The sequence below is a fragment of the Globicephala melas genome, chromosome 14, assembly GCF_963455315.2.
Source record: "Globicephala melas chromosome 14, mGloMel1.2, whole genome shotgun sequence".
Taxonomy (NCBI): Eukaryota; Metazoa; Chordata; class Mammalia; order Artiodactyla; family Delphinidae; genus Globicephala; species Globicephala melas.
Window position 1 is genome coordinate 49,062,361 of NC_083327.1, and position 27,810 is coordinate 49,090,170.

The 27,810-nt window shown below is 32.7% G+C and overlaps 1 protein-coding gene across 8 annotated transcripts in view; it reads right to left on the reverse strand.

Moving 5' to 3' along the window:
• Nucleotides 1-27,810, reverse strand: part of TBC1D32 (TBC1 domain family member 32) — a 186,349-nt gene that overhangs the window by 4,845 nt on the left and 153,694 nt on the right. For 7 of the 8 annotated variants that reach the window (XM_060283767.1, XM_060283766.1, XM_060283765.1 and 4 more), the window contains 2 exons: nt 21,746-21,886; nt 7,446-7,634 (listed from right to left, as the gene is read on the reverse strand). In XM_060283767.1, the coding sequence (XP_060139750.1) occupies nt 7,446-7,634; nt 21,746-21,886 (330 nt within the window). The remainder of the gene's footprint in view (nt 1-7,445; nt 7,635-21,745; nt 21,887-27,810) is intronic. The other variant, XM_060283764.1, reaches the window with a different exon arrangement.

Genomic DNA, 27,810 nt, shown 5'->3' on the forward strand with positions numbered 1-27,810 from the left:
TTAAAAATACTTTTTTCCTTAAAACATGTTTTTTGAATTATGGCTTCCATTTTGGACATTAATTTTAAAATAAAGAGAAAATACTCTGATAATTATACTGAAGACACACCCATAAAATGGCAAGTAAAGTTGAGGTCTTATTTCATAAGAGAAAGATAAGGCTATTAAGGTCTTATTTCATAATGAATTAAATATTCATTTTAAAAGGAATGTTTTTAAATTATACAGATTATTTAAAATTCACAGGCAATTTTAACTCTGAATAAAATTTTAGAATCTCTGAATTCCACTTTGTCTTCAAAGTGGAATATGTTTCCTTTTATCTGAAATGTTCTTATAGCCTTTTCAGTGAATTAATTTTCTTTGTAATTATGACCATTTAGACTGCCAGCTTATCATTCAAGTTATAAAGGACCATTTCCTCAGAATACTGCTTTATTATCATTTCATTTACAGACATAAGTATATTGGACTCTAAAAAAATATGAATTCCCTTATTCTTTAAATAGGTAGGCATATGTAATTATATAAGGTAACATTATTCCATTTTATATAAACAGTGCACTATTTGTTCAAGTTTTGTTTTAATAAGTAGTTTGTCTTGGTTGGGAAGTCCATAATGAGTATACTGCATTTTCTTTTTCTTCCTAGTGGCTTTTCAACCAGTGTGCCTTCAATGATTTGCTTTTTTTCATTAATGTTGGGTTTCAAATGTTGAACCATCAGAAAAGCATTAAAAATCACCATCTTAAACCACAATGCTGTGTGTGTATTCAATTATATAATATGACATATACACAGTTTCCCTCTCTCCTTTGTACCTAGAATCTAGTTTCAAGTATGTATCCACTGGTTTTCTTTTACTACTGAGAGCACTTAATTAGAAGTTCCACTGAATTTAGGATTTTTTTTTTTTAAAGTAAACAGACTGGTCAATAATACACTAGAAAGATCACAGGATTTGGATTCAGACCAAAAAAGGGTAAAAACTCACCTATATTAGTTACTAGATGTATGAACCTGGGAAAGTTTACAGATTCTCTAAGCCTCAATTTTACAAAGGCTGAATAACAGCATAAATTATGTTGTCTGAACTCTTTACCATGAATTATAAAGCCTTATGTGATCTGACTCCTGTCTGATCTCCGACCATTCTTACTCCCTCACCTCGTTTTGGCCACAATGGTCATCTTGACACTTTCTAAGTGGGCCAAGCTCATTCCAACCTCTGAGCCTTTGCACTTGTCTTTCTTCTCATGTAGAAGGATTTTGTACAGAAATCTGTGCATTGCTTTTTTTCCTTTGCTTTATTCAGGTTTCTGATTAGCCTCACTGGGCTAATTAGCCTCAGAGTAGCCTTCACTGGGCTCTTTATCTAAACAGCACCTATGACTCTCCCTCTCTGACTCCCTTACTGTGTTTGATTTCTTTATAATAAGATCTATCAATACCTGAAATATTATATATTTATTCACATATTATTTATCTACTGGTAGAATGTTAAGGTCAATTTGGCAAGGCCATGGCCTATTCTTGTGACTACAATGATGCCTGGGACACAGATGCTGGACGATGGTCAATGAGTAAATGAGCAGTACCTGTTACTCCCTTTGCCGAGTGCCTGGCATTCAATAAGCACTCACAGTATTAACCGTGGTCATAATAACGTTTTTATTAACCTTTCTCTGAAATGGCTGAGCTAGATTTTCTTGATTGAACTGCCAATTTGTAACGTTAAGTGTGGACAGGCCCATTAAAGATTATTGACTCTAGTCTCTGCTCTTCAACCCCTTACCAAAAATGTAAGAGAACAATTCACTTAAAATATTAAGCTATTACTGTCCTTTCTTGCAACTTCTCAAGAATATGCCTATTATGGAAATCAAGCTATACCTATAATTTCAATCATCATTTTTATCAAAGTTTTCAAAAACAGTTTCCAGCAGAAATGTTTTTAGACCTACTGCAAGCCCTGTAAATTTGGAATTTGAATTGAAGATAAGGACTTTCAGGGTGGTAAATAGATACAAAGCATGAAAAGATGAAGTGTGCTACCACGACATGCCCTAGTTTTAAGATTTTAGGACCAAGTTTAGGTATTTTCTGATATACCGTTTCCCTAATATTTAATTATTAATGCATTCAAAAGGTGATTTTAAAAAAAGATAATAGCTCTTTAGAGCGTATGGAGGAAAAAAAGTAAGATACATCACTTTGGGTTAAATAGGAACAAAGACTCAACTAATTAATAATCACCAGGAGGCATATAAAATAATTTTGCCACAAAAGGTATATAGAACTTACTATCCACTAACTTAACAAAGGATCCATATTAATGTCATCTCTCACATAGGAAGCACCAAATTATACAGTTAGAGTTACATAAGAGAAGGGGTTTTGTGAACTTAGTTCTGCTCTTTACCCTTGCTGGAGATGACCTCTTGTGTGTTATGTCTGAACTATGATATAAAAAAGGATCTTCCTTCCTGGTCAAAGCGGTAGAAACACAAACAACCTGTAAGTCACATTTCTTCTAGTATATTCTTCCTAGAGTGTTTGGTATAATTAGAAATTCCTGGACCCAATATTTCCCAAACTTCTGAATCCCTCGTGTTCAACCTCCAAAGGTAACATTTTCACATATTCTAAAGGTTGCAAGCTACTTGAGATTTTATACTAAAATGTGACAACGTAGTTCTCTGTCATGAAAACTCTGTCTTAGTAGGTCTGGGAGGAATCTAGGTATATCAGTTTTAATAAGGACCCTAGTGATTTTTAAGATCAGGAAAGTTTAGACAGAAAGTGTAGTTCTGGAGAGAACACGATGTTCTTAAATATTTAGGATAAAGTATGCATTCGTAAAGACTTTAACTCAGCTGAGGGGTACATGGCATATGTGATGACTACAGAGATGATTAAATTTTGGCTGGGTAAATGAGGGAATAGGCCTTGATCAGATACAACATAAGAGAATGTTCCTGACATAGATCTGCAGTACATGCCTGGTATTACTACATGATGTAATACCAAGATGTCTCAGGAGCTGGAGAAGAAAATGGGAGCAAAACTATACAGTCTAGCAATGGATCCAGGAGAAAATCCTGTTTCCTTTGCTGTGTTGTTTGCACATTTTTTAAGTAAAAAAAAAAAAAATACAAGAGAAGGATGAACAGGGATGTAGAAACTCAAATAACTGCTACTTTTTTTTTTAAAGCACTTGCAATGTGTCAGATAATGTTCTAGAAGTATTTTACAGATATCATCTCATTTAGTTCCTCAACAACTCTATGTGATAGGTATTATTTCATGCCCAATTAGACAGATGAGAAAACTGAAGCATGGAGAGGTAAGCAACATGCCCAAGCTTACACAGAGTGGCAGAATTTAACTTGAGGTGGACTCAAGTGATATAAGGTCAATGCAGAAAACATAACTGAAAACCACAGTTGAATAATACTGAGCTTGTTGTGTCTGATCCTTTGGATGGTGAATTATTTTTAATACTATAAACACTTTTGTCTTTTGAGAGCTTAGAATACAATTATTATTATTATTTTCAGTCTGATCTCCATTTCTTACCCTGTCAACATGCTCAGGTAACCACAGCTGCAATAGTAACAACAACAAAAAAACCCTCTTGACAATTTACTGATGGGTTGAAATTAATCTTATTTTTACATAATTGTAAATTGATTTTGCCATAATATGCAGGATTTAGTTGAATCATTTTAATTAAGTATTTTGAGTCTTCACAGACTGATTTTCACTGGAAGGCAATCTTCTCCTAGCCCGGCATTTCAGTGATGTTTGTCCCCAGGCTGAATTCATAAACTAAAACCTAGATCACTGTCAGCCTATTACCATGCAGAGGAATGCAATACAGCCAGTCTGGTAAAACAGTGGGTCTTCTGAAGTACTATCAAAGTAATTCTCCCTACACTTGGTGCTTGTGTGTGTGTGGGTGCATGAGTGAGAGAGAGAGAGAGAGAGAGAGAGATCCATCCATCCATTAAAAATAAACCAACCCAACTTTAGACTTTCAAGTCTGAGATATTTGAGAATATTTATTTTGTCAGATGATGTTTTTGTTTCTGGATGTTTGATGACTACAGATTTTCTGAACCATCATCTGTCACAGAAAAACATTAGGTCCAAGGACTAAGCTCTTCAGCACACCTTTAGAAGTTGCCTTCTAGGTCAGCACTAATCTATCAGTCACCACAGTGTGGGAATAATGCACTTAGCTGCTCTATTATCCAACCCACATTCTTGTTGTGCCTAAAAAGATATTGTGAAAAACTCAGATAACACCTTGCTGATAAACTTATACCCATGGCATTCATCTAATCTTTTAGTGGTTTAATCAAATGAGGAAACATAAACAAGTTTTATTGCTTGCTTTTTTTAGTAAACCTGAGTTAAGAAATTTCAAGTCATCTTTTTAATATACTGATCAGGAAGAATTGTTCAGTGGCCTACCAGAAATGCAAACACTGAGTCTAGATTCAATTACCTGATTTAAAATCTTGAGCCTAAACCAAAATGAATACAGAATGGGTTGGTATTTTGTCTATACTACATGCTTCAGAAAGATTTTTATTCCTAAAGTAATATTTCCAACATGCCCCTTCTGTCAGTGCATGAAACTTAAAACCGGGAAAAGAACTCCGTATTTTCAATTCTGGAATCATCTCATTATCTCAAGTTTCTCAGGATAACTGATAATACTGTAACTGAAAACATGCTTGTGGTTTTTCAGTAGTTTGGAAACTAATTCAATTGGGCCTGATTATTTGAACTTATTTACCACAGTCAGATGCTTGTTCTATCCATTTTTATATAATGATTAATATCTTCCTTTTAAAAAGTAGTTTTATTACAAAAGAAGCACGGTCCCATTATTTAAAAAAAAAAAAAGTCCACATAAATATACTCAATAAAAAGTAAAAGTCCCCTGTTTTACTCTACCTCCTCTTTCCTCTCAGAAGCAGTCATTATTAAATATGTAGAGTCAGGGCACAACATGTAATCTATGTAAGAATATTATTATGGCTGTGGTATGTAGTTATATGGAGAATTATTGATAAGTATTTTTCCTTTTGAACAAGTCTGAGATTTTGGATCAGATATAAAACATAATTTCCAAGGTTTAATCTCCCTAACTGTAGTTTAATGAGGACTTTTAAAATCATATATCTTTCTGACTAGGGGGATCTTTTGAGGGGAGGAAGAATAAAAATCACTTCCTTAATCAAAATTTCATGATTGGGTAATATGTGAATAAGTGAAAAACAGTATACATATGTTTACATACTTTGCAAAGAAGAGATTATAACAGGGCTTAATGGAGTACTTAAAGGGGTATGTAAATGCATATTTCAAAATTAACTACATTGGAATTTATCTCACAAGAAAAATACCCACCAAAAGAAATCAGTGACCGTGAGACCTACCTGCTGAAAATAAAACAAAAAATACAGTGAAGTCACGGTATTAGAAAGGTATTAGAAAGGCATTTTTCCTAATACCTCAGATGAATGCAAATAGGAGGAGTAAGAAGTAAGGTTAGTTCCAGGACAAGTGCTAAAATTAATTCTTTGCCAACATGTTCTTAGTTTGGATTTAAACCAATTCAACTAATATTTTAGTAATTTAAATAGGACTTAGGTAGTAAAGATAATCTTTTTACCCTCACTTTAAAATTCTTTAAATTTAAGTTTTAAATTGACAGCATTATGCTCAGAACACAACAGAGTTTGGGAAATATTTAAAGAGGTCACCATTTGTAAACCCTATTATAATTTTTCCTGGCAGTAATCAAGAAAGGGATGAAACTGCAATAATCACCAACATCAATCAGATTTAAAGGTCATGAAATATAAGGATATCCTTCTGGTAGAAAGGAAGATGTTAGTAATGTTTGTTATTCAATGCGAATAAAAACTAAGTTCATTCATCTTTCCCTTTATATTTATTTACATTCTTTGTTTACTCTATCCACAAGTATTTATTGAGCACTTGCTCTGTGCCAGGTGCTGTTCAAGGCACTGAAAAATACATTAGTAAACGAGATAGACAAAATCACAATCCTTGTGGAAGATTACACATTATACTGGGGAAGACTGACAAAAACATATCTAAAATAATTTCAGCCAGTGACAAACACTATAAGAGAAACTAAAGTAGGATAAGAGGTTAGATAATTATAAGTTAGGAGATATAAAAATATAAGAGTTTGGGGAAATTTCAGACTGAAATCTCTATAACTGACCACTGCAACTAATGAAAATGTCCCTTACTGAAAAGGAACCCACATTTTGTCCTCAACATAATTCTCATTTACTTAACCATCCCTGTTCTCCAAATTACCTCTTACAGACCACTTTTTTCTTTTTCTACCTAAGTTTTCCTTCTACATGTATGACCATTGTCTTGTTATACTTTATTTCATTAAAAATGTTTCTAAGATCATAATTCTATTGATGTATGTAGAAAGTTTGAGACCTTTTGAATTCAGTATTTATGAAGTAAAAATGCTTGATAGTTTCGCAATCTTAAATGATCAATAACATGTACTTAGAAAAAATCATCATTAAATGAAAAATAACTGATAAGTATCTAATGGTAAAGAATAAAGATAAAATTAATTCACGTAGCAATTATCTGTCCACCTAGAAAAAACCTAATATTGGTTTTGGTGTATGTATGCATATGCGTGCATATGGTGTCTGAGGGTAGCAGGGGGAGGGAAACATATTTTAAATTCAAGGAAAGATTTTAACTTAAAACAAAAAGTTGGATTTCCAGGAAGAATCACACATAGAGATATATTTATATATCTTGCATTTTCTAAAGTCCAGAGCTTCAAAAGTCCCATTATTGTGAGAAAGAAAGCAGCTATATCTTGCTTTAAAATATTAACTTATATATAGTAGTGACTTTTTTAAAAAGAGTGTTATGATAGAATCTTTCATGGAAAGCCTTTTATAAAAATATTTGATAGTTTAGAAAAATACGAAGGTATAGGCAACTACATTAAATGTTTTTAAAAAGTATCAAAGCTCTGTATTAACACACAGTAACTTGAACTTTTATTGACTAAATAAGATATAGGAATATCCAAAAAAAAAAAAAAAAAAAAAAAAAAAAAAAAGCCCTTTTGGCACAGCATACTGGCTGAAAGCAAAATTTTGTAGCCAGGCAGCTTAACTTCATATCCCAGGCCCACCACTCTCTAGCACCACTCACCAGCTGTAAAATCTTGGGTAATTTACTTAACTCAGTGCCTTGGTTTCCTCATCTCTAAAATAAAGATAATACCTACCTCTCAAGGTTGTTTTTAGGATTTCATGAGTGTCTAGAAAAATATCTGGCATTAGACACACCATCAAAGTTGACCATTAACTTTCAGCCAAAATTTTTCCTCTAGAAGTAAAGTTACTTACTTTTAGGAAAACCTGCAGATCTTGAATCTGAGTGTGCTGTAGAATGTCTTGTTGTAGATGTTTGAATATAGCTATACAGATATACACTTGATAATCAGGACCAAGGAAAATACAAGTAGCAATATAATGGCAGATTTCTATCCAATCTAAATAATTCCAAAAACACTGAGTTATCCATTGCAGGCAAATCTAGGGAAAGAAAAAAAAAAGAATTTAGTTCATTAGAAAGCTTATAAAGCCATATTTGACTTTTAAAAAACAGTACCCAATAACTCACACAAAACCAATGAAGAGCTTAGCATTTAATCAAAATAGAAAGACATTTTGCATACAAGAAGCCTAATAAGGATGCTTCACCTATTTGCCTAATGTGTGAGAAGTTTCATGGCCTAGGGATTCAGGACTTAGGGGTAACTGTATGGTGTTCACACTGTTCATATGCTATTGCTAAATGCCTTCTTTAGTCATATTTTCCTCCTCTTACCATAACACCAGTCTGCTCTCTACAGATAACAAATGCTGAGACTATTTTAATTCAGCGATGGGAGCTTTTTCTATCCTACCTATAATCACAGCTGTATAATTATGCAGATGATGATTGCTAAATATGCATATGGACTCTTGGTGAATCAGAAAACAATTTAAACCAACTAGAATTATACAACATAAAAACTGAGAGCTAATGAATAGAATTCAAAAATGAGACTTTTTACAAAAATCATTTACTTTACTTTCTGAATAATATTTTTCAGATTATAAAAGTAATACATACCCATCACAAAAACAAACAGAAAACTTAAAAAAATACAGTGATTAACATTGTTAATATTTTGGTACATTAATGTTGCAGGTGGAATTGTGTCTCCCCCCCAAAATATGTCAAAGTCCTAAACCCCAGGACCTATGAATATGACATTATTTGAAAACAGAGTCTTTACAGAGGTAATCAAGTTAAAATGAGGTCATTAGGGTGAACCCTATTCCAATATGACTGGTATCAAGGAAACTGAACAATCTGAACACACACAGAAGGCAGAAGTTGAAAGGACACACATGGAGAATGTCACGTGAAGACAGAAGATTGGAGTGACGCATCTATAAGCCAAGAGATATCTAAGGCTACCAGAAGCTAGGAGAGAGCCCTCAAACAGTTCTTTCCCCAGTGCCTTCAAAGGGAACAGAGCCTTGCCAACACTTTTATCCCCCAAAACTGTGAGATGATAAATTTGTTGTTTTAAGTTACTGACTTTGTAGTACTTTGATACTACAGTCCTGGGAAACTAAGACACTTTCCAATATTTTTAATTTATGGTTTACAATTTACCACTGAGGAAAGATTTCTTTGATTGAACCTCTCTTCCCTATAGTTTTGTTCTTTAGAGGTGGGAAGGAACGGAGGAGATATGGAGGCTTATCTCACTTTGTCATAGATAAAGTACACATACACAAATTTTCCTTTTTTGTTCCACTGTTTTGACCTTTAAAAAGTATATTATTGAACAGTTTCTAAAATTTGCTTTTATTTCGCTGATTCAGTTTAGAGGGATGCTGCTTCTGCTTTTAACTGCCTTTATCAAGGTGTATTGGTTTGCTGAGGTTGTTGTAACAAGGTAACAGACTGGGTGACTTAAACAACAGAAATTTATCTTCTCTAGATTTTGGAGAAGCCCACGGTTAAGGTATTGGCAAGGTTGGTTTCTTCTGAGGCCTCTCTCCTTGGCTTGTAAATGGCTGTCTTCTCCCAACGTTTTCACATGGTCTTTCTCTTGTACGTGTCTGGTGTCCAAATTTCTTCTTATAAGTACACTGATAATATTGGATTCAGACCCACCCTAATGACCTCATTTTAACTTAATTACCCCTTTAAAGACTCTGTCTCCAAATACAGTCTCATTCTGAGGTACTGAGGGTTAAGACTTCAACATATGAATTTTGCAGGGGGGGTGCAGGGAGGGAAGGGCACAAACCAGCCCATACCAGATGGTATCATAAAATTTTTGTTTTCCATACATCATTACTCATGTCAACCATTAACCTTTTAATTTCAGGCTATTATAGGCATATCTTTTCATCTCATTTTCTGGTCATATTTCTTATTATTGATAATGCCAACTATACATGACCAAATATTTTCTTTTTTTATTTTTAACTTTAATTCTGTTTCAGGTATCGGATTTTCCTTTACAAATATTATGTTCCCTTCTATTATGTTTCAAAATCTTTTCATAGAGCCCATGGGTTAACTCAATATTGAATTAAAATATATCTGTGAACATCCAATATTTGTCAACAGGAAGGATATATTTAATTTCCTTTGGGCACAACTTTACTTTTCACTTGGCAGCAACAGGATTCTTCTCCTAGATCTTGACCTGGAGGGAAGGTTGGTATGCAAAGCTCATCACCAACTTCCACTGCCTAATCAAGTATCCACACAGTATAGCTCAGCTGCCCTGGGGAGGAAATATATCTCTTGCTCCTACTTGACTAGATGGCTTGAAAGAGTCAGTGGTTCTTTGACTAGAAGCAAAATGTTTTTAATTCCCTAATGCACTGCTGCCAGGCTTCTGTCTGTTCTTTGCTACAGATGCTAATACCAATCAACTTAGGGCCACGCTTTGTTAATGAAAATGAGAGACTCTGGATAAATGAAGAAGGAGAAACAACCGAAGAGTGAAAATTAATACAAATGATCCAAGTAGCCAGAGAAAGCAGTTCCCATTCAGTTGTCAGCTTCATAGGTGACTAGCAAGTCGACAGTAATGAAGGGGTAACGGTTTCTATCTTCTTTCTAGTTGGCCTATTCTACAGGTTGAATGGTGTGGAACTGTTGATCGTCAGCTCATTTTGACCTTTATGCCTAGCAATTTTATATGATTCAAACAAAGATATCCGAAGTCAAAATACTTACTTATCCATAAAGCTTTACCCATATTGGTTAAAAAAAGTTGCCCCTAAATCTGCAATTACTTATTTATTTACATAGTTTCTAATGCAGTGGCAATTTTCTGGCATTTACGCAACATTCATGCAGTGTTTTCTATACAATGTCTATTTTTTTCCATTAAATGGAGAATAATACCAGCCTTTTCTACAGATGGGAAATTTAGGAAAGGAAAAAGAGAGATTATAATTGAAAGCACTCTGAAAATATATCAAGTGCTATGTAAATGTTTTTCTATAACAAAGGTACAAATGTTTATTATTTAACGAACATTTATGTACCTAATCTACAAGTGTTATAATTCTTCTGTGAACAAAAGACATTTAGTTCCTGCTCTCATGGGACTTATATTTAAAGAGGAGACATACACTTTTTAAATATATGACCTTCTTCACTTGGTAGGAACTGTATCTGCTATTGCTATTATATATGTAAGATACTCCAGAATTATTAAATTGTAATAGAATTCTAAAACACTATTTCCCTGGAAGAATGCTGAACCATGAGTTAAGGAAGTAACTTCTCTATATTTATAAAATGAAATAGTCCGTGAATCAGCTGACAGTCTAGGACTCCAACAGGACAAAAGAAATAGTATGTGTCCAAATAGACATGATGAACTTTTTTCTTTAACATTTTTATTATGGAATTATTCCAAATATACATAAAAGGAAAAAAGCAGTACATGAACCAGACTCATCAAAGCTTCAAAATTCTGACTGGCTGATATGTCTGAAGTCCATTTTCCTGTATAGGTTTCCCCTCTTTAAAAATTTTAAGATAAAACACATCGTAAATTCCTATATGTTACATCTGTGTTTGCTTTAAAACAAACTGAGTTAAGTTTTCATTTCATTTACCACACATGACAAAAATAACAATCCAGAATAATAATACTAACATGACCACAAGCAATATAATTACTTAAAACAGTAGTATTTTTGCTGTTTTATTTGTCATTTAGACAATGTATTACTTGGCATGTACAGTCAAATTACTGTGCTTTAAATTGCCTTTTAGGGTGTGGAGAAAAAGAAACCCTCCTATACTGTTGGTGGGAATGTAAACTGGTGCAGACCCTATGGAGAACAGTATGGAGGTCCCGTAAAAACTAAAAATAGAGCTACCATATGATCCAGCAATTCTACTCCTGGGCATATATCTGGAGAAAACTCTAATTTGAAAACATACATGCACCCCGATGTTCACTGCAGCACTATTTACAATAGCCAAGACATGGAAGCAACCTAAGTGTCCATCGACAGATGAATGGATACTGAAGATGTGGCACATATACACAATGGAATATTACTCAGCCATAAAAAAGAATGAAATAATGCCATTTGCAGCAACATGGATGGACCTAGATATTATCACACTAAGTGAAGTAAATCAGACAGAGAAAGACAACTATCATATGGTATCACTTATATGTGGAATCTAAAAAAAACGATATAAATGAACTTATTTACCAAAACAGAGACTCACAGACATAGAAAACAAACTTATGGTTACCAGAGAGGATAACAGCAGGTGTGGGAGATAAATTAGGAGTTTGGGATTAACATATACACACTACTATATATAAAACAGGTAAATGACAAGGACCTACTGTAGAGCACAGGGAAGTATATTCAATGTCTTGTAATAACCTATAATGGAAAAGATTCTGAAAATAACATATATATATACACGCACACATATATATGTATGTATAACTGAATCACTTACACAACATTGTAAATTAACTATAATTTAAAAATGGTTAAAAAAAATAAAGTGCCTCATAAGGTTATACTATCAAGTGGGTACTGTTAGGTTCATTTAATTATATGTGTTTATATTATTATATGAACTATTTAAATGACTCCAAAGTAAAAAGACAAAGTAAGGTATATTTCCTGATTCTTCAGCTTATTCTTTTCCCTATCCCTATAAGAAATCGTTTAACAAAATATGATACATTCTTTCATATTTTTAATATAAGGATATTTGTACATGTATTTATATCTCCACCCTTTCTCATACAAATAGTAATGTACTAAACACTCTTTTTTGTCTCCACCTTTTTCTCACTTAACAAAAGATCCTGTATATCACTCCATGGCAATATACAGAGGTACTTCTCATTCATTTTTATAACTGCATAGGGCTACCCTGTGGATAAACCATAACTCATTCAAGAATCCCGTTTATGGACACTTGCATTATTTCTAGTCTTTTGATACTATATGCTATAAAAACATATTTGTACACATACATTTTCAAAATTTTTGTCCGTGTATCTCTGGGATAGATTTCTATAAATGAGACTGCTGGATGAAAGGGTAAATGCACATATGTTTTTGCTAGATACTGCCAAATTCCCTCTTATAAGTCTCAAAAATACACTATATTTTCAAAACCAAGCAGTTGAGGCCTTACAGTCATTGAGAAAATATTATTAGTAGTTTATGGAATAGGTTACAAAGAAAGTGAAACAAACTAATTATGTTTTTATAGTAAACCAATGTTCCTTACACTGAATTATAATTTGAAACATTTGAATGTCTTTTTAGGATAAAGAGGGAGGAAAATCACTTATACAATATGCATCAAAACGTACCATAGCCTTCCTAGAAAATTTTGCTCCTTAATCATACTTAAGCTTATGCCAAAGCACATTAAGATGCAACACTAAGACAAACATAATTATTTTAGCTGAGGTAAATTATTCTCACTTGTATCTAGATATAAAAAAAAATCTTCAAAATATTTACTTAATTCTTAAGTAAAAACATTGGTTAGAACAATTACTTATGGATACCTGATTAAGTCAAAATAGGTATGCTCTAAATGATCAAGTTTTATGATACAAAGACACTTTTTAACAGCTCTTCTGGCATTATTTGTTCATCATAGAAAGAATATTAGTAAAGTAAGATGTGGTTTAAAGTGAAGTACTCGCTATCAGGGTGATATCAGTAAGTCAATTAACTCACTTCACTGATCCTGAATTTCTCCATTTATCATGAAGTTAAAATTTTAAATGAAATAAGATCTGGAAACACACTTTTTATACTGCAAAAAGTTGTTATAAATAAAAAGGTAGTATTTTTGTTGCACTTCTAGACAAGACACTGTGTCAGACACTTAAAGGACTTGAAGATAGGTCAGGCACACGTACCTTTAAGGAACTTCAACTAGTAAGAAAGAGGTAAACACACAAATAACGATTCCACAAAGAAAAAGATATATTTCTACCAGAAGAATAATACAGAAACTGCATACAAATTCAAAGCAGAATCATCTACTTGTAGGTGATCCAAAAAGCTTCCATTTGGACAGATATCAAGGATAAATACCTGACAAGTAAAGATGGGGCACAAGGAGGGAGAAGGTATCATTTTAAGTAGCAACATCAACAATGTGAGCAAAGGGGAAGCTTGGGGACATGCACATTTAAGAATGTGACTGAACAAGGGGCATTCCCAGTCTTGAAATTTAGATTTACATTTGTATAATTTTGCATTTTACAAAAGCACTATGTCACAAAATATGAAATAATAAAACAGTTTTCTTTAATCCTGCTTTCATGGTGGGGGTAAATATATTCAGAGGATTATCCATGTTAGCCCACTTGCTGACACAGTACAGTACAATAATCACTGATACGCAGAATCATGACCCCAAGGAAAAAAAGATAAATCATTAAAGATAAAGGGTACTTCTTAAAGCACGAAAATTACTAAAATACAATAAAGGTTTTTTTTAACCAAAGAATAAAATTGGTCAAAAAGTTAGTTAGAACATGTGATTTTCTGTTCATTTAAAAAGAAAAAATATATATTTGAATTTTGATTTTCCTTCCAATCTCAGTTACTCAAACTCTAATCAACAAATATATATTTCTAACTACATTTAATTTTTTGTATTCTAGTTAAGCTTATTATTTTTACTGTAGAGATCTGTATATTTTATTTAACAACCTGATCACAAATTCCTTCATTAATCAACCAATTCCTTAGTGTCTATAAATACGCAACTTCAAAAACCACCGCTCCTAATTAGATGAGAATAAATAAGCTTTGAAATACAAAATTTGTACCCAAATAATTACTTAACCACATATACCTAGTTACTTAAAAGCTGTTCTCATAGTTCATAATTAGCAATAAAATGGCAAATAATATAAACAAAGCAATGATACACACTTAAGGCACAAAATGATTAGCTCACATAAGGAGCCATTAGAAAGGCATTTTTACATTAGATAAATTTAAGAAACATACTAACATTACTACTCAGAAATAATGCAGTAGTTTTTATTAGGTAAACCTGCTACATGTATGCAGTTTCAAATTGATAAACATATATCAAATTGTTAAAGAGATGCCAAAATGATAAAGAGGTACCAAATTCATATAGTGGGGCCTTAGGTATTGAAAGTTTTTCCCCACAGTTTTTAGTAGTCCATTCTTAAAGGTTATATGTTAGCAATTTAATAAATGATTGGAGATATTAGACAATATACATCATATTAATCAAGACTAGAATGACACAAGGAACTCTCAGGAACATACTGCCCCCCGGCTTGAATTATTAAAAAAAAAATAGAAAGAATGGATTGTTGAGCTTATAGTAAATATTTAAGTAACTACTTCCAAGCAGAATTAAACATTTTCTGTTTCAAAATTCTCAGAAGTGTTTTAGGTACATACACAGTAAGAGCTAGAATTGGCACAGAAAGAATTGGCTTTTCCACTACATGCAATTCCTCTGTTATATTTAGACTTCTTATTAAACTTCAGGAAATTTAAAATTCAGCAGGCAGAGTAACCTGATGCAAGTAGATGTAATAAATGACATAAGGTCTCTTCAAAATAAGTATAAAGGCACATATCATAATGTCAGGAACTATACTGTCTAGTTAAAAGAAAAAGACCTCCAGTAGGACAAATCCAAAGGAATGCAAAGATAGTTTACTATTAAAAAATCTATCAACATGTCCTATAAACAGGTCAAATAAGTTCCAAGATCAAGATAATCTTAACCATAAAGGAACTTGACAAAATTCAACATTCTCACGTGATTAAAGAAATCAAAATTCAATACCTTACATAGACTAGAAAGATTCTTCCATAGCATGACAGGGAAAAATACTCTCCATAAATAGTTACTACTTAATGGTGAAATGCTGGATGAACTCCCAGTAATCATTCAAGTCTAAAACAAGTAAGCCACTATTACTTAGTATTATACTGGAAAATTTTCCAAAAATTTTCTGTTGAAGTATAGTTGACTTAAAATGTTATATTAGTTTCAGGTGTATAACACAGTAATTTGATATTTTTACAGATTATACTCCATATAAAGTTATTCTACAATACTGACTATAATTCCTATGCTGTAATCAACAAATATATATTTCTAACTACATTTAATTTTTTGTATTCTAGTTAACCTTATTATTTTTACTCTAGAGATCTGTATATTTTATTTAACAACCTGCTTACTTAGTCGTGTGCACTTCTTAAACCCCTTCACCTATTTTGCCCCTCCACTCAAACCTCTCCCCTCTGGTAACTACTAGATTGTTCTCAGTATATGTGAGTCTGCTTTTGATTTGTTATATATGCACCTTAATGTTCATATTCAGCACTATTTATGATAGCCAAGAAATGGAGGCAAAATAAGTGTCCATCAACAGATAAATTGGATAAAAAAGATGTGGTACATATATATACAATGGAATATTATTCAGCCATAAAAAAGAATAAAATTTTGCCATTTGGGACAACATGGGACGGACCTGGAGGGTATTATGCTTAATGAAAAATTACATAATTAAAAAAAGAATGAAAGAGAAATAAAGTATATTAGAAGGTTGGAGGAAAAAATTAACAAAAATCTAGAAAAAACATATAACCAAATTAACATACAAAAGCTAATGACTTTACTAGTTATTAATAATAACCAAAGAGAAAATAGAACTGAAAAAGAGATCAAGCTAAACTAATTAGAAATATCTGTAATGAGAAATGTACTACACCTCTTTGGAAAAAGCTTTACAACTTTAGTAAAATATAACATAAAGAAAATAAATGTCAAAGCTTACCATGTTCCTAGATAGGAAAGTTGAGTAAAGTGAGGATCTATAGTTTAACATAATAGCAGTCTAAATTTCAAACTCAAATGCCCACTTTGAACTGGGAAAAATTACCTTAAAGTGCACATAGAGGAACCATTAGGTAGAAATAGCTAAATTAACTTTTTAAGGACAGAGTTAGGAAGGAAATGATAGGCTTACTCTTACCCCACTTTAAGACACAATATAAAGTTACAATAAGTAAAATACAATAGTAAATAAGTAAATGGCCAATATATTACAAAAGTAAATACGTAAAATATTTATTACTCAACAATTGAAGAGATTTGGATAGTGGTAGTTACATTTAAAGACTATTTACAAGTTAATAGGAAACACTAAGACAGGTGGGCAATTAATAAAAAGATACATCTAATTAATAAAGCTGTGGAATTATAATCAACCTTATTAATGTTTAAAAAACTCCCCAAACCTCCCAAATTTTAAAAATTTAGCAATTAGCTTTAAAAAAGCCAAATACATGGTCCTGAAGGACAGAAAGTCTCTTCATTTTTCTTAGAAGAAAAATCAAAGCAATTTGATAATATGCATCAAGAGCCTTAAAAGTGTTCATATCTTTTTGATTAAGTATTTCTACCTTCTGGGACTCTGACCTAAAGATTCTAAAATTAGAAAAAAGGTTTAAGTTCTACAATATTAAACTTGAGCCTGATAACATAGTGAAGAAACAATCCACACTCCACCAATGAAGGACTAACCATGCACAGGAGGGAGACATCTGTGGCTACTGCATATGACATTTCCAATTCCAGGCCCTCAAAAAATCATTAAACCTTCCCAGTACCCCAAAAGCAGAGACAAGAACGCTAATTGTTAGATAAGATACAGTATCTCACATACCAGATACACAGTGGTGATGAGAATTCTTGCCCTTAGTTACCCTACTTAATCCTTACAGAAGCCTTATGGAGGAGATATTATCATCGCCATTAAAAATGCAAATGGAAATCAAAAGAAAGCTGGAGTAGCAATTCTCATATCAGACAAAATAGACTTTAAAATAAAGACTATTACAAGAGACAAAGAAGGACACTATGTAATGATCAAGGAATCAATCCAAGAAGAACATAATAACAACTGTAAATATTTATGTACCCAACATAGAAGCACCTCAATACATAAGGCAAATGGTAACAGCCATAAAAGGGGAAATTGATAGTAACACAATCATAGTAGGGCACTTTAAAACCCCACTTTCACCAATGGACAGACCATCCAAAATGAAAACAAATAAGGAAACATAAGCTTTAAATGACACACTAAACAAGATGGACTTAACTGGTATTTATAGGACATTCCGCCAAAAAAACAACAGAATAAACTTTCTTCTCAAGTGCTCATGGAATACTCTCCAGGAAACATCATATCTTGGGTCACAAATCAAGCCTTGGTAAATTTAAGAAAATTGAAATCATATCAAGTATCTATTCTGACCACGCTATGAGACTAGATATCAATTACAGAAAAAAATTTGTAACAAATATAAACACATGGAGGCTAAACAATACATACTAAATAACCAAGAGGTCACTGAAGAAATCAAAAAGGAAATCCAAAAATACCTAGAAACAAATGACAATGAAAACACAATGACCCAAAACCTATGGGACACAGCAAAAGCAGTTCTAAGAGGGAAGTTTATAGCGACACAATCCTACCTCAAGAAACAAGAAAAATATCCAATCAACAACCTAACCTTACACCTAAAGCAGATAGAGAAAGAAGAACAAAAAACCCCAAAGTTAGCAGAAGGAAAGAAGTCATAAAGATCAGATTAGAAATAAATGAAAAAGGAATGAAGGAAACAATAGCAAAGATCAATAAAACTAAAAGCTGGTTCTTTCAGAAGATAAACAAAATTGATAAACCATTAGCCAGACACATCAAGAAAAAAAGGGAGAAGACTCAAATCAATAGAATTAGAAATGAAAAAGGAGAAGTAACAACTGACACTGCAGAAATACAAAGAATCATGATACATTACTAAAAGTAACTATATGAAAATAAAATGGACAACCTGGAAGAAACGGACAAATTCTTAGAAGAGCACAATCTTCTGAGACTGAACCAGGAAGAAATAGAAAATATAAACAGACCAATCACAAGCACTGAAATTGAAACTGTGATTAAAAATCTTCCAACCAACAAAAGCCCACCACCAGATGGCTTCACAGACAAATTCTATCAAACATTTAGAGAAGAGCTAACACCTATCCTTCTCAAACTCTTCCAAAATACAGCAGAGGGAGGAACACTCCCAAACTCATTCTGCGAGGCCACCATCACCCTGATACCAAAACCAGACAAAGATGTCACATAGAAAGAAAACTACAGGCCAATATCACTGATGAACAAACATGCAAAAATCCTCAACAACATTCTAGCAAACAGAATCCAACAGCACATTAAAAGGATCATACACCTTGATCAAGTGGGGTTTATCCCACAGATGCAAGGATTCTTCCGTATATGCAAATCAATCAATGTGATACACCATATTAACAAACTGAAGGAGAAAAACCATAGGATAATCTCAAACGACGCAGAAAAAGCTTTTGACAAAATTCAACACCCATTTATGATAAAAACGCTCCAGAAAGTAGGCATAGAGGCAACCTACCTCAACATAATAAAGGCCATATATGAAAAACCCACAGCCAACACTGTTCTCAATAGTGAAAAACTGAAACCATTTCCACTAAGATCAGGAACAAGACAAGGTTGCCCACTCTCACCACTATTACTCAACATAGTTTTGGAAGTTCTAGCCACAGCCATCAGAGAAGAAAAAGAAATAAAAGGAATCCAGATCAGAGAAGAAGTAAAGCTGTCACTGTCTGCAGATGACATTGATACTATATACAGAGAATCCTAAAGGTGTTACCAGAAAACTACTAGAGCTAATCAATGATTTGGTAAAGTAGCAGGATATGAAATTAATGCACAGAACACTCTTGCATTCCTAAACACTGACGACGAAAAATTTGAAAGAGAAATTAAGGAAACACTCCCATTTATTACTGCAAAAAAAAGAATAAAATACCTAGAAATAAACCTACCTGAGGAGACAAAAGACCTGTATGCACAAAACTATAAGACACTGATGAAAGAAATTAAAGATTAGAAAAACAGATGGAGAGATATACCACATTCTTATATTGGAAGAATCAACATTGTGAAAATGACTATACTTACCCAAAGAAGTCTACAGATTCAATGCAATCCCTATCAAACTACCAATGGCATTTTCCACAGGACTAGAACAAAAAATTTCACAATTTGTATGGAATACACAAAAGACCCCGAATACCCAAATCAATCTTGAAAAAGAAAAACAGAGCTGGAGGAATCAGGTTCCCAGGCTTCAGACTACACTACAAAGCTACAGTAATCAAGACAGTATGGTACTAGCACAGAAACAGAAAAACAGATCAAAGTTACAGGATAGAAAGCCCAGGGATAAACCCACGCACAGTATGGATACCTTATCTTTGATAAAGGAGGCAAGAATATACAGTGGAGAAAAGACAGCCTCTTCAATAAGTGGTGCTGGGAAAACTGGACAACTACATGTAAAAGAATGAAATTAGAACACTCCCTAGCACCATACACAAAAATAAACTCAAAATGGATTAAGACCTAAATATAAGGCCAGATACTCTAAAACTCTTAGAGAAAAACATAGGCAGAATACTCTATGACATAAATCACAGCAAGATCCTTTTTGACCCACCTCCTAGAGAAAGGGAAATAAAAACAAACATAAAGAAACGGGACCTAATGAAACTTAAAAGCCTTTGCACAGCAAAGGAAACCATAAACAAGACGAAAAGACAAGCCTCAGAATGGGAGAAAATATTTGCAAACGAAGCAACTGACGAAGGATTAATCTCCAAAATATACAAGCAGTTCATGCAGCTCAATATCCAAAAAACAAACAACCCAATCCAAAAATGGGCAGAAGACCTAAATAGACATTTCTCCAAAGAAGATATACAGATTGCCAACAAGCACATGAAAGGATGCTCAACATCACTAATCATTAGAGAAATGCAAATCAAAACTACAATGAGGTTATCACCTCACACCAGTCAGAATGGCCATCATCAAAGAGTCTACAAACAATAAATGCTGGACAGAGTGTGGAGAAAAGGGAACCCTCTTGCACTGTTGGTGGGAATGTGAATTGGTACAGCCACTATGGAGAACAGTATGGAGGTTCCTTAAAAAACTACAAATAGAACTACCATACGACCTAGCAATCCCACTACTGGGCATATACCTGGAGAAAACCATAATTCAAAAAGAGTCATGTACCACAATGTTCATTGCAGTATTATCTAAATAGCCAGGACATGGAGGCAACCTAAGTGTCCATCGACAGATGAATGGATAAAGAAGATGTGATACATATATACAACGGAATATTACTAAGCCATAAAACTAAACGAAATTGAGTTATTTGTAGTGAGGTGGATGGACCTAGAGTCTCTCATACAGAGTGAAGTAAGTCAGAAAGAGAAAAACAAATACCGTATGCTAACATATATATGTGGAATTAAAAAAAAAAAGGTTCTGAAGAACCTAGGGGTTAGGGCAGGAATAAAGATGCAGGCATAGAGAAAGGACTTGAGGACTTGGGGAGGGGGAAGGGTAAGCTGGGATGGAGGGAGAGAGTGGCATGGACATATATACACTACCAAATGTAAAGTAGATAGCTAGTGGGAAGCAGCAACATAGCACAGGGAGATCAACTCCGTGCTTTGTGACCATCTAGAGGGGTGGGATAGGGTGGGTGAGAGTGAAGCGCAAAGGGAGGGGATACGGGGATATATGTATACATATAGCTCATTCACTTTGTTAGATAGCAGAAACTAACACACCATTGTAAAGCAATTATACTCCAATAAAGATGTTGAAAAAAAAAAAGCTACATGTCATAGACTTTCAGAATGTCTATCTCTTGAATAGCTGAAACAGAACTCAACATCCGTGAATGCCAGGGATCTACAATAAAGCAAACCTATATGTTATAAAAGACCTGGGGGAAAAAAGCCAGTTTAAAGATTTAAACACATAGAGACGTATGACTACTTACAAAAATGACGTGATTAATTTCAATGTATTTCCTATATTTGATGAGAATGTAATTTTCTTTAAATACACTGAGATCTTGGAGTTGAAGAAATACTATTTCCTATGGATTACCTGTGATGGTGCAAAACCAGACATGTGAAAAGCTGAAAATACAAGTGGCACCTCTGCTTTCAGTAGCATTTCAATATAGTGAGTGCTGCAAAAATATACTGGATGAATGCCAGATTCTATAGTGTCAATAGGTAGGTACCTCTGCATAAAAGAGAAAAATTGAGAATTAATGAACATGCAGCTAATTTAAAACCAATCAAATTCATCTAAATCTTTTGCTCTAAATTGCTACTTCAAAATTATCATGGTGGCATAACAAGCTACTGCAAATTTTATGTAAGTTAAAAAGTTAGAACATTAAACACTATAGAAAGATAAAAACTCGATAAAGGCAGTATGATATACCTTCCTTCCAAGATAAAGGAATAAAATTAACACTTTGTAATTGTGACATATTGAATCCCTTATGGAATAATGGAGATGGATGTTGCATGAAAGAATAAATACATGGATGAGTACATGAGTAATAAATGCTTTACATTTTAAAACTAAGTATATTTCAATACGCTTATATATCCTTGGATTTAGTCAATGACTCTAAAACATCAAAAAGGTTTATTTAGTCTGTCAGCTCTTGGTATTTGCCTAATCCACTTTTTCTAAGTTAATGTTAAATAACCCAAATCTAAGCTCTAGTTACTAATAAGTGAAATTGGGAAATCCATAAGAAATTCATATCTAAAACTGTGATGCATTCCCATCAAAGTACTCAGGCTATCTATTTACAAATATATAAAATTTATTTCATATATTTTTATATTTATTTATATGTCTATGTATACATTATATACATGTATAGATACATATACACATATATTTACAAACTTGCATTGCATTTTTCAGCCATTTCTTCATAAAGTCGGTTATTTTTTCAATTTAGTTCTTGGGTACAATTTATCATGAATGCTCAATGTTTTAATGAGTGTTACTTTAAACCCAACATCTAACCACAATAAATTTTTTAAACAAAGAATAAACCTGAAGATGTACTTTTGTGTCAAGAAAAACTATTAGACTAGCAATTATATCCTACAGACTTATAATAAACATTGATACTCAAATTAGATCTGACTTCTAGAGAGCCCTTTTAACGTTTTTACCTTTACTGGGCAACTCAAACTTTTTTAATAAAAGAAAGTTAATACTTTAAAATCAAACTCATATATGACAATTACATAAGAGTTAAAATAAGGAGGATTTTTTCAAACTTTATACTGCTAAACCGTCTTTAAGGATTTAGGTTTGAGTAATATATGAAAATTTCTGAAATCAGTGAGTTGATTTATCAGTAGTTTTTGTGTTTTATCAGTATGATAAATGGTTTACCATTTCACATTGTAGAAATATATATTTGTGGGAACATATAGGTACAAATATATATTTTATGATAGGTTCTTAGGGAGATATCTCACAGTACACAAAAAAATATTATATACTGACAACTGAAGACATACATAGCATATTAAATGAACATCTTGTAGTCAACTTCAGATGGATGTGCAGACAAAAAATTACTTTTATTAAGTAGTTAAGAATAATAATATGAACTGAATGAGAATTAGTACCCTTTGATTTATCTTTTGTTGAATACACAATATGTTTCACTAATTACTATTTGTAGAGTAGAATTAATGAATCTAATAAATATATGTAAAAGCAAAATAAATCAACTTATACATACGTAATACTTTAATTTTCAATGCAAACTTAGCTAATAATTTTCTGAATATATATATATAATAGTGTAAGAATTGTATATATTGGAAATATTTCTTACACAGTGTTCTCTAATTTGCATTAAAGACAACATATTTAGAATAGGTTTGTATAGAGATGGAGATAATAGACTAATTAATTACCTTCTCAAAGAAAATAAAACATTATTATGTAATGGATTCCCAAAGATAAGGCAAGAATTCTTCTACTCTTATGAATTATACTCTGTTAGAAGAAATTATGCCATAAATTTTGGTAACCAACACAGCTCCTAGCGCCAAGCCCTGCACAGAGTAGCTACTCAACAAATTGACTGAATGACAACAACATACTAATGATTGCACACTGTAATCACAGGAAACTTTCTTATAATAAAAGTTTTGTTAGTTGGCCTATTATTATTTCATAACTCTAATTTATAGGAAATGGTATTCATAAAATCAAATCAATAATGACAGCTCTGAGTCACATGAATATAACAAGGAATCTTCTGAATCATCAAATTATAAATTATGTTTGTTATACTTTCAGTGTTTTGGTATATTTTGGTTAGTCATAACTCTTGGAAAGCATGGTAATGCTTAATAAAAGGTAACTCTAAATAAAATTCAGAATATAGGATTAAGCAGGCCACATATAGGATCACAGCGCTTAATAGATCACCTAAGTAACATATACCCTAGGCCAGTATCATGCAAAAAATTATCAGTATCAAAATGTTCATGTTATGCCACTTCTTAGAGTATTTGGCTTTAATGATTAAAAATGAAAGATATGTGCTTAAAGAAATGAAACACAGTAAGCAGCCTTAGTTTTTTTCTTCCACTAGAGGTAGTTCTGATGAGTCATTTTATTCCTGACACTAAGAAAAATCTATGGAAATTAAATAGAAAGACCCTATTAGAAAAGACAAACTCTCCAAACCAATCCAAACTGATCCAATCCAATCCAGTCCAGCCCTCCACTCTAGGGTCCTGTGGGCAGAGAACAGGCCGTGTTTCATTGGCAGTGCTGCAGTGACTCTGTGCAGCATGGCATCATGCACATCGTGCAGAGGGGCGAACAGAAAACTCTGGAGATATCTTTTTAAACTTTGATTCTATAATTCTAAAAAACAAATCTTTCTCCTCTCAGGGAAAAAGAAAACACATAGGAAAATGGAATCTTCAAATATGATTAAGATTTAAAGTCGCATGTAAGAAAGGGAAGGGGTTTTGACACCTGTCCTCTTTCCAAGCAAGTGACTGGTTACATGACTTAACCATTGCTAATGCCCTGCAAATGGATTACAAATGTGCCATGACATAATGGTTGTAAAATTAAAATCAAATGAGTATTTCAATGCTATTAGAATTTTTAACTCCAAACTTCCCGCGTTAGGTAGTTATTACTTTATTTTATGAAGAGGAAGATATAGATATTCGCACACGCTCTTATTTTATCTATATAAATAATATAATGTATATAAAGTAAGTGTCCCATGATACCTTCCTGTTGAACTACAGTACTTCATTCAAATGCCACTTCAGCCTGGTTTATCATCAATGGAGTTTTGGTTTTATGTGCATTAAAATACTTCAGTTTTTATTTCAATTTAATTTGTTCTATTTCATATGTTTCTACTAACAGAGAAGGCATATATAACTGTAACTTTTATTATAATTATTGTTTGAGATTAGGTATTCCTCCACGGAAATAACTGATTTCTTGATTTTTCTTAATCTATATTTATTAACAGCTTTGATGTTAACAATTAGTCAAACTGATTCTTGATGAAATTCCATAAAAAATGATTATTTTTATCATTCAGGAAGGATTTTCTTAAGGACAAATAAAATTGGAAGATAATTTAATTAAATCAATACATTAAAGAGTTCTTCTGGTCTAAACAGCTTAAGGACACATTTTTCAAATTATTTTTATCTCACAATAATAGTAATAGTTTATAAAATTTTGAGAACTTCAAATTAATATTTCATTATGTCCTATACTGTTTATCCTAGGCCAAATTTTTAAATCTTTTTGGTGCAATTTGCTTACAACACTTTTACAAATGTAGAGGAGCTCTCTTAAATACACTTCCTAAAGTAATAAAAAAGCCTACTGTCCTTTACAAATTTCTATTTAAATATTAATTCATATATTCAGCACATTTACTAAATAATTATGATGGGACATAGTTTGGGACATGTCAGCAAACAAAACCCTGCCCTCAGAGAGCTTATGTTTAAGTGTATAAATAATAAACAAATACATAAATTAAGAAGCATAGTGGGAATTGATGTAGGCTATGGAACAAAAGGAAAAAAATAGAACAGGGTAATGAGGTAGGGGAATGGGGGACTGGGGGAACAGGTTGAAGCTTTTTTGAGGTGGATTACAAAAATGTGGTATTGTGCTAAAGATGGTGGACAAGTCTGTGCTATTAATGGCTAAAGCTAAAGTGTCTTTAACATGTCTTGTGGCAACTGCAGATTTGCTTAAGTTGTCAACCTGCATAGAAAGTGTCAGTGTAATGTCTGAGGCCAATGGAACAAGCATAATAGAAAAGGACCACTTTTTAAGTAATATATTAAAGTCTATTACTGCATGCAGTAACAAGGAAAGTGGCACAGCAAAAACACCAATCCAAAAGATTACTAAATCAAAAACATTTAAACTATGGAGTACTGACTATATGGACATTAGTAACTGCACTTAGCTAACAGTTCTAGATAGAATCCTTGAAGAGGAATGTTTAGCAGAATGTTATTTGTTTTACAAAGAAACAGTAAAACAAACTACTGGTAATAAAATAAATAAAATATTCAACTTGGTATATTTGTACTTGAAAAGGAAAAGAAATGATACTACAGAAGGCACTGCATGAGTCTTCACTGATGATACAGATGCACCAACAGAAAGGTGTCAAGGTTTTACATCGAGAGCTCATTCTAAAACCCCTGAGGAATAAGTCACTCCATTCCATTCACGGATCTATATTCCATATTAAATTGATGCTATCAAAATGGCAAATCTGATAAACTCAAAGCTGCTAGAGTCCTGCCTGATTTCAGTTTTATAGGAAGAAATGCTAGTGGAGCACATCACTCTTGTTGTGTTAAAAATAAAATAATGTGTGAGAAAACTAGGTTTATAGCGTCAAGGCAGAAATGCAACTTTACAAAATTATGGTTGAAAACAGTTCATTGGTGATGTCTGACTGTGTCACACTCTGAACACTAAAGTAGAATACTTAAGACTAGTGGCATGTAGGTATCATTTTAAAATACTTGACATGAAAATGTGTGATAGACTTAAAATTCATACTTATTATCAAAAGAATGTTCAACATTACATTTGTAAATGAAAGAGTGAAAGACCTTTAAGATATTTTAAATCTTCACGTACAATTTAAAGAATTGTTCAAACTCTGGTTAACAGAAGGAAAACAGTTCCATTGATTGGAGAAAAGCTAGTACATAGCTTTTTGCCTTTTGCTTCCTGCTATTCACGTGAGCAAATTTCTCATTATGGTGAAGTATTATTCAGGAATTACATACAGCTATTTCAAGCATAAAATCATAAAATTTCAATATTTAATGTACTCCTTGGTGCTTTCTTTTCTTTATCACAAATACATATTGCAAAAGCATGTCATAAATGCTTTCATTTAACTTGACATTGATACTCTCTAGCCCCCTTAACAACTTATCCTTGGGTACCGTGTAATTCTGTTGTCCAAGGATAACATGTCATGAAAAAGGTTTGGGAAGCATTAGCATGGCTTATTTTAATGGACAGTTTCCCCAAGTTGGAGGTCTTAAATGCAATAAGTACATAAGTAAAACAAAATACAGAAACTTTAATAGAGGGATGCACTTACCTTTAAACTTGGATCTCATGGAACTAGTAAAATCTTTAAAAATACACTATACTACCTTAATCAAAACTCATCATAGATTTCCAAAGTTAGTGTGATTTTCCTCTATACAATATGGATACAATTCCAACTTATTATTTTCTCATACTATAATTTAACCAGAGATTCTTTCTAACAGAACAAGAATAAAAATATCCATTCAATAGTTTTCTTTTTATATATGGAACTTTATAATTTACTAAATGACAAGTTTAAAATTTAATAATGCACCTATTATCACTAATCTTTCATTCAGTTACCATTAGGTAAGACAGCAAGTATTCGAGAAAATGCCAAATCTATATCTTCAAAAGGAATCGCTCAAAATTGCATTCAGATAGAAAACGAGTACATAGCGCACTCTACAAATAAAATAATAAGATCCCAATGAATTTAAATAGGATTTTCCTTAAAATTTAAAATACTCCTTTAAAAATAGACTAAAAAG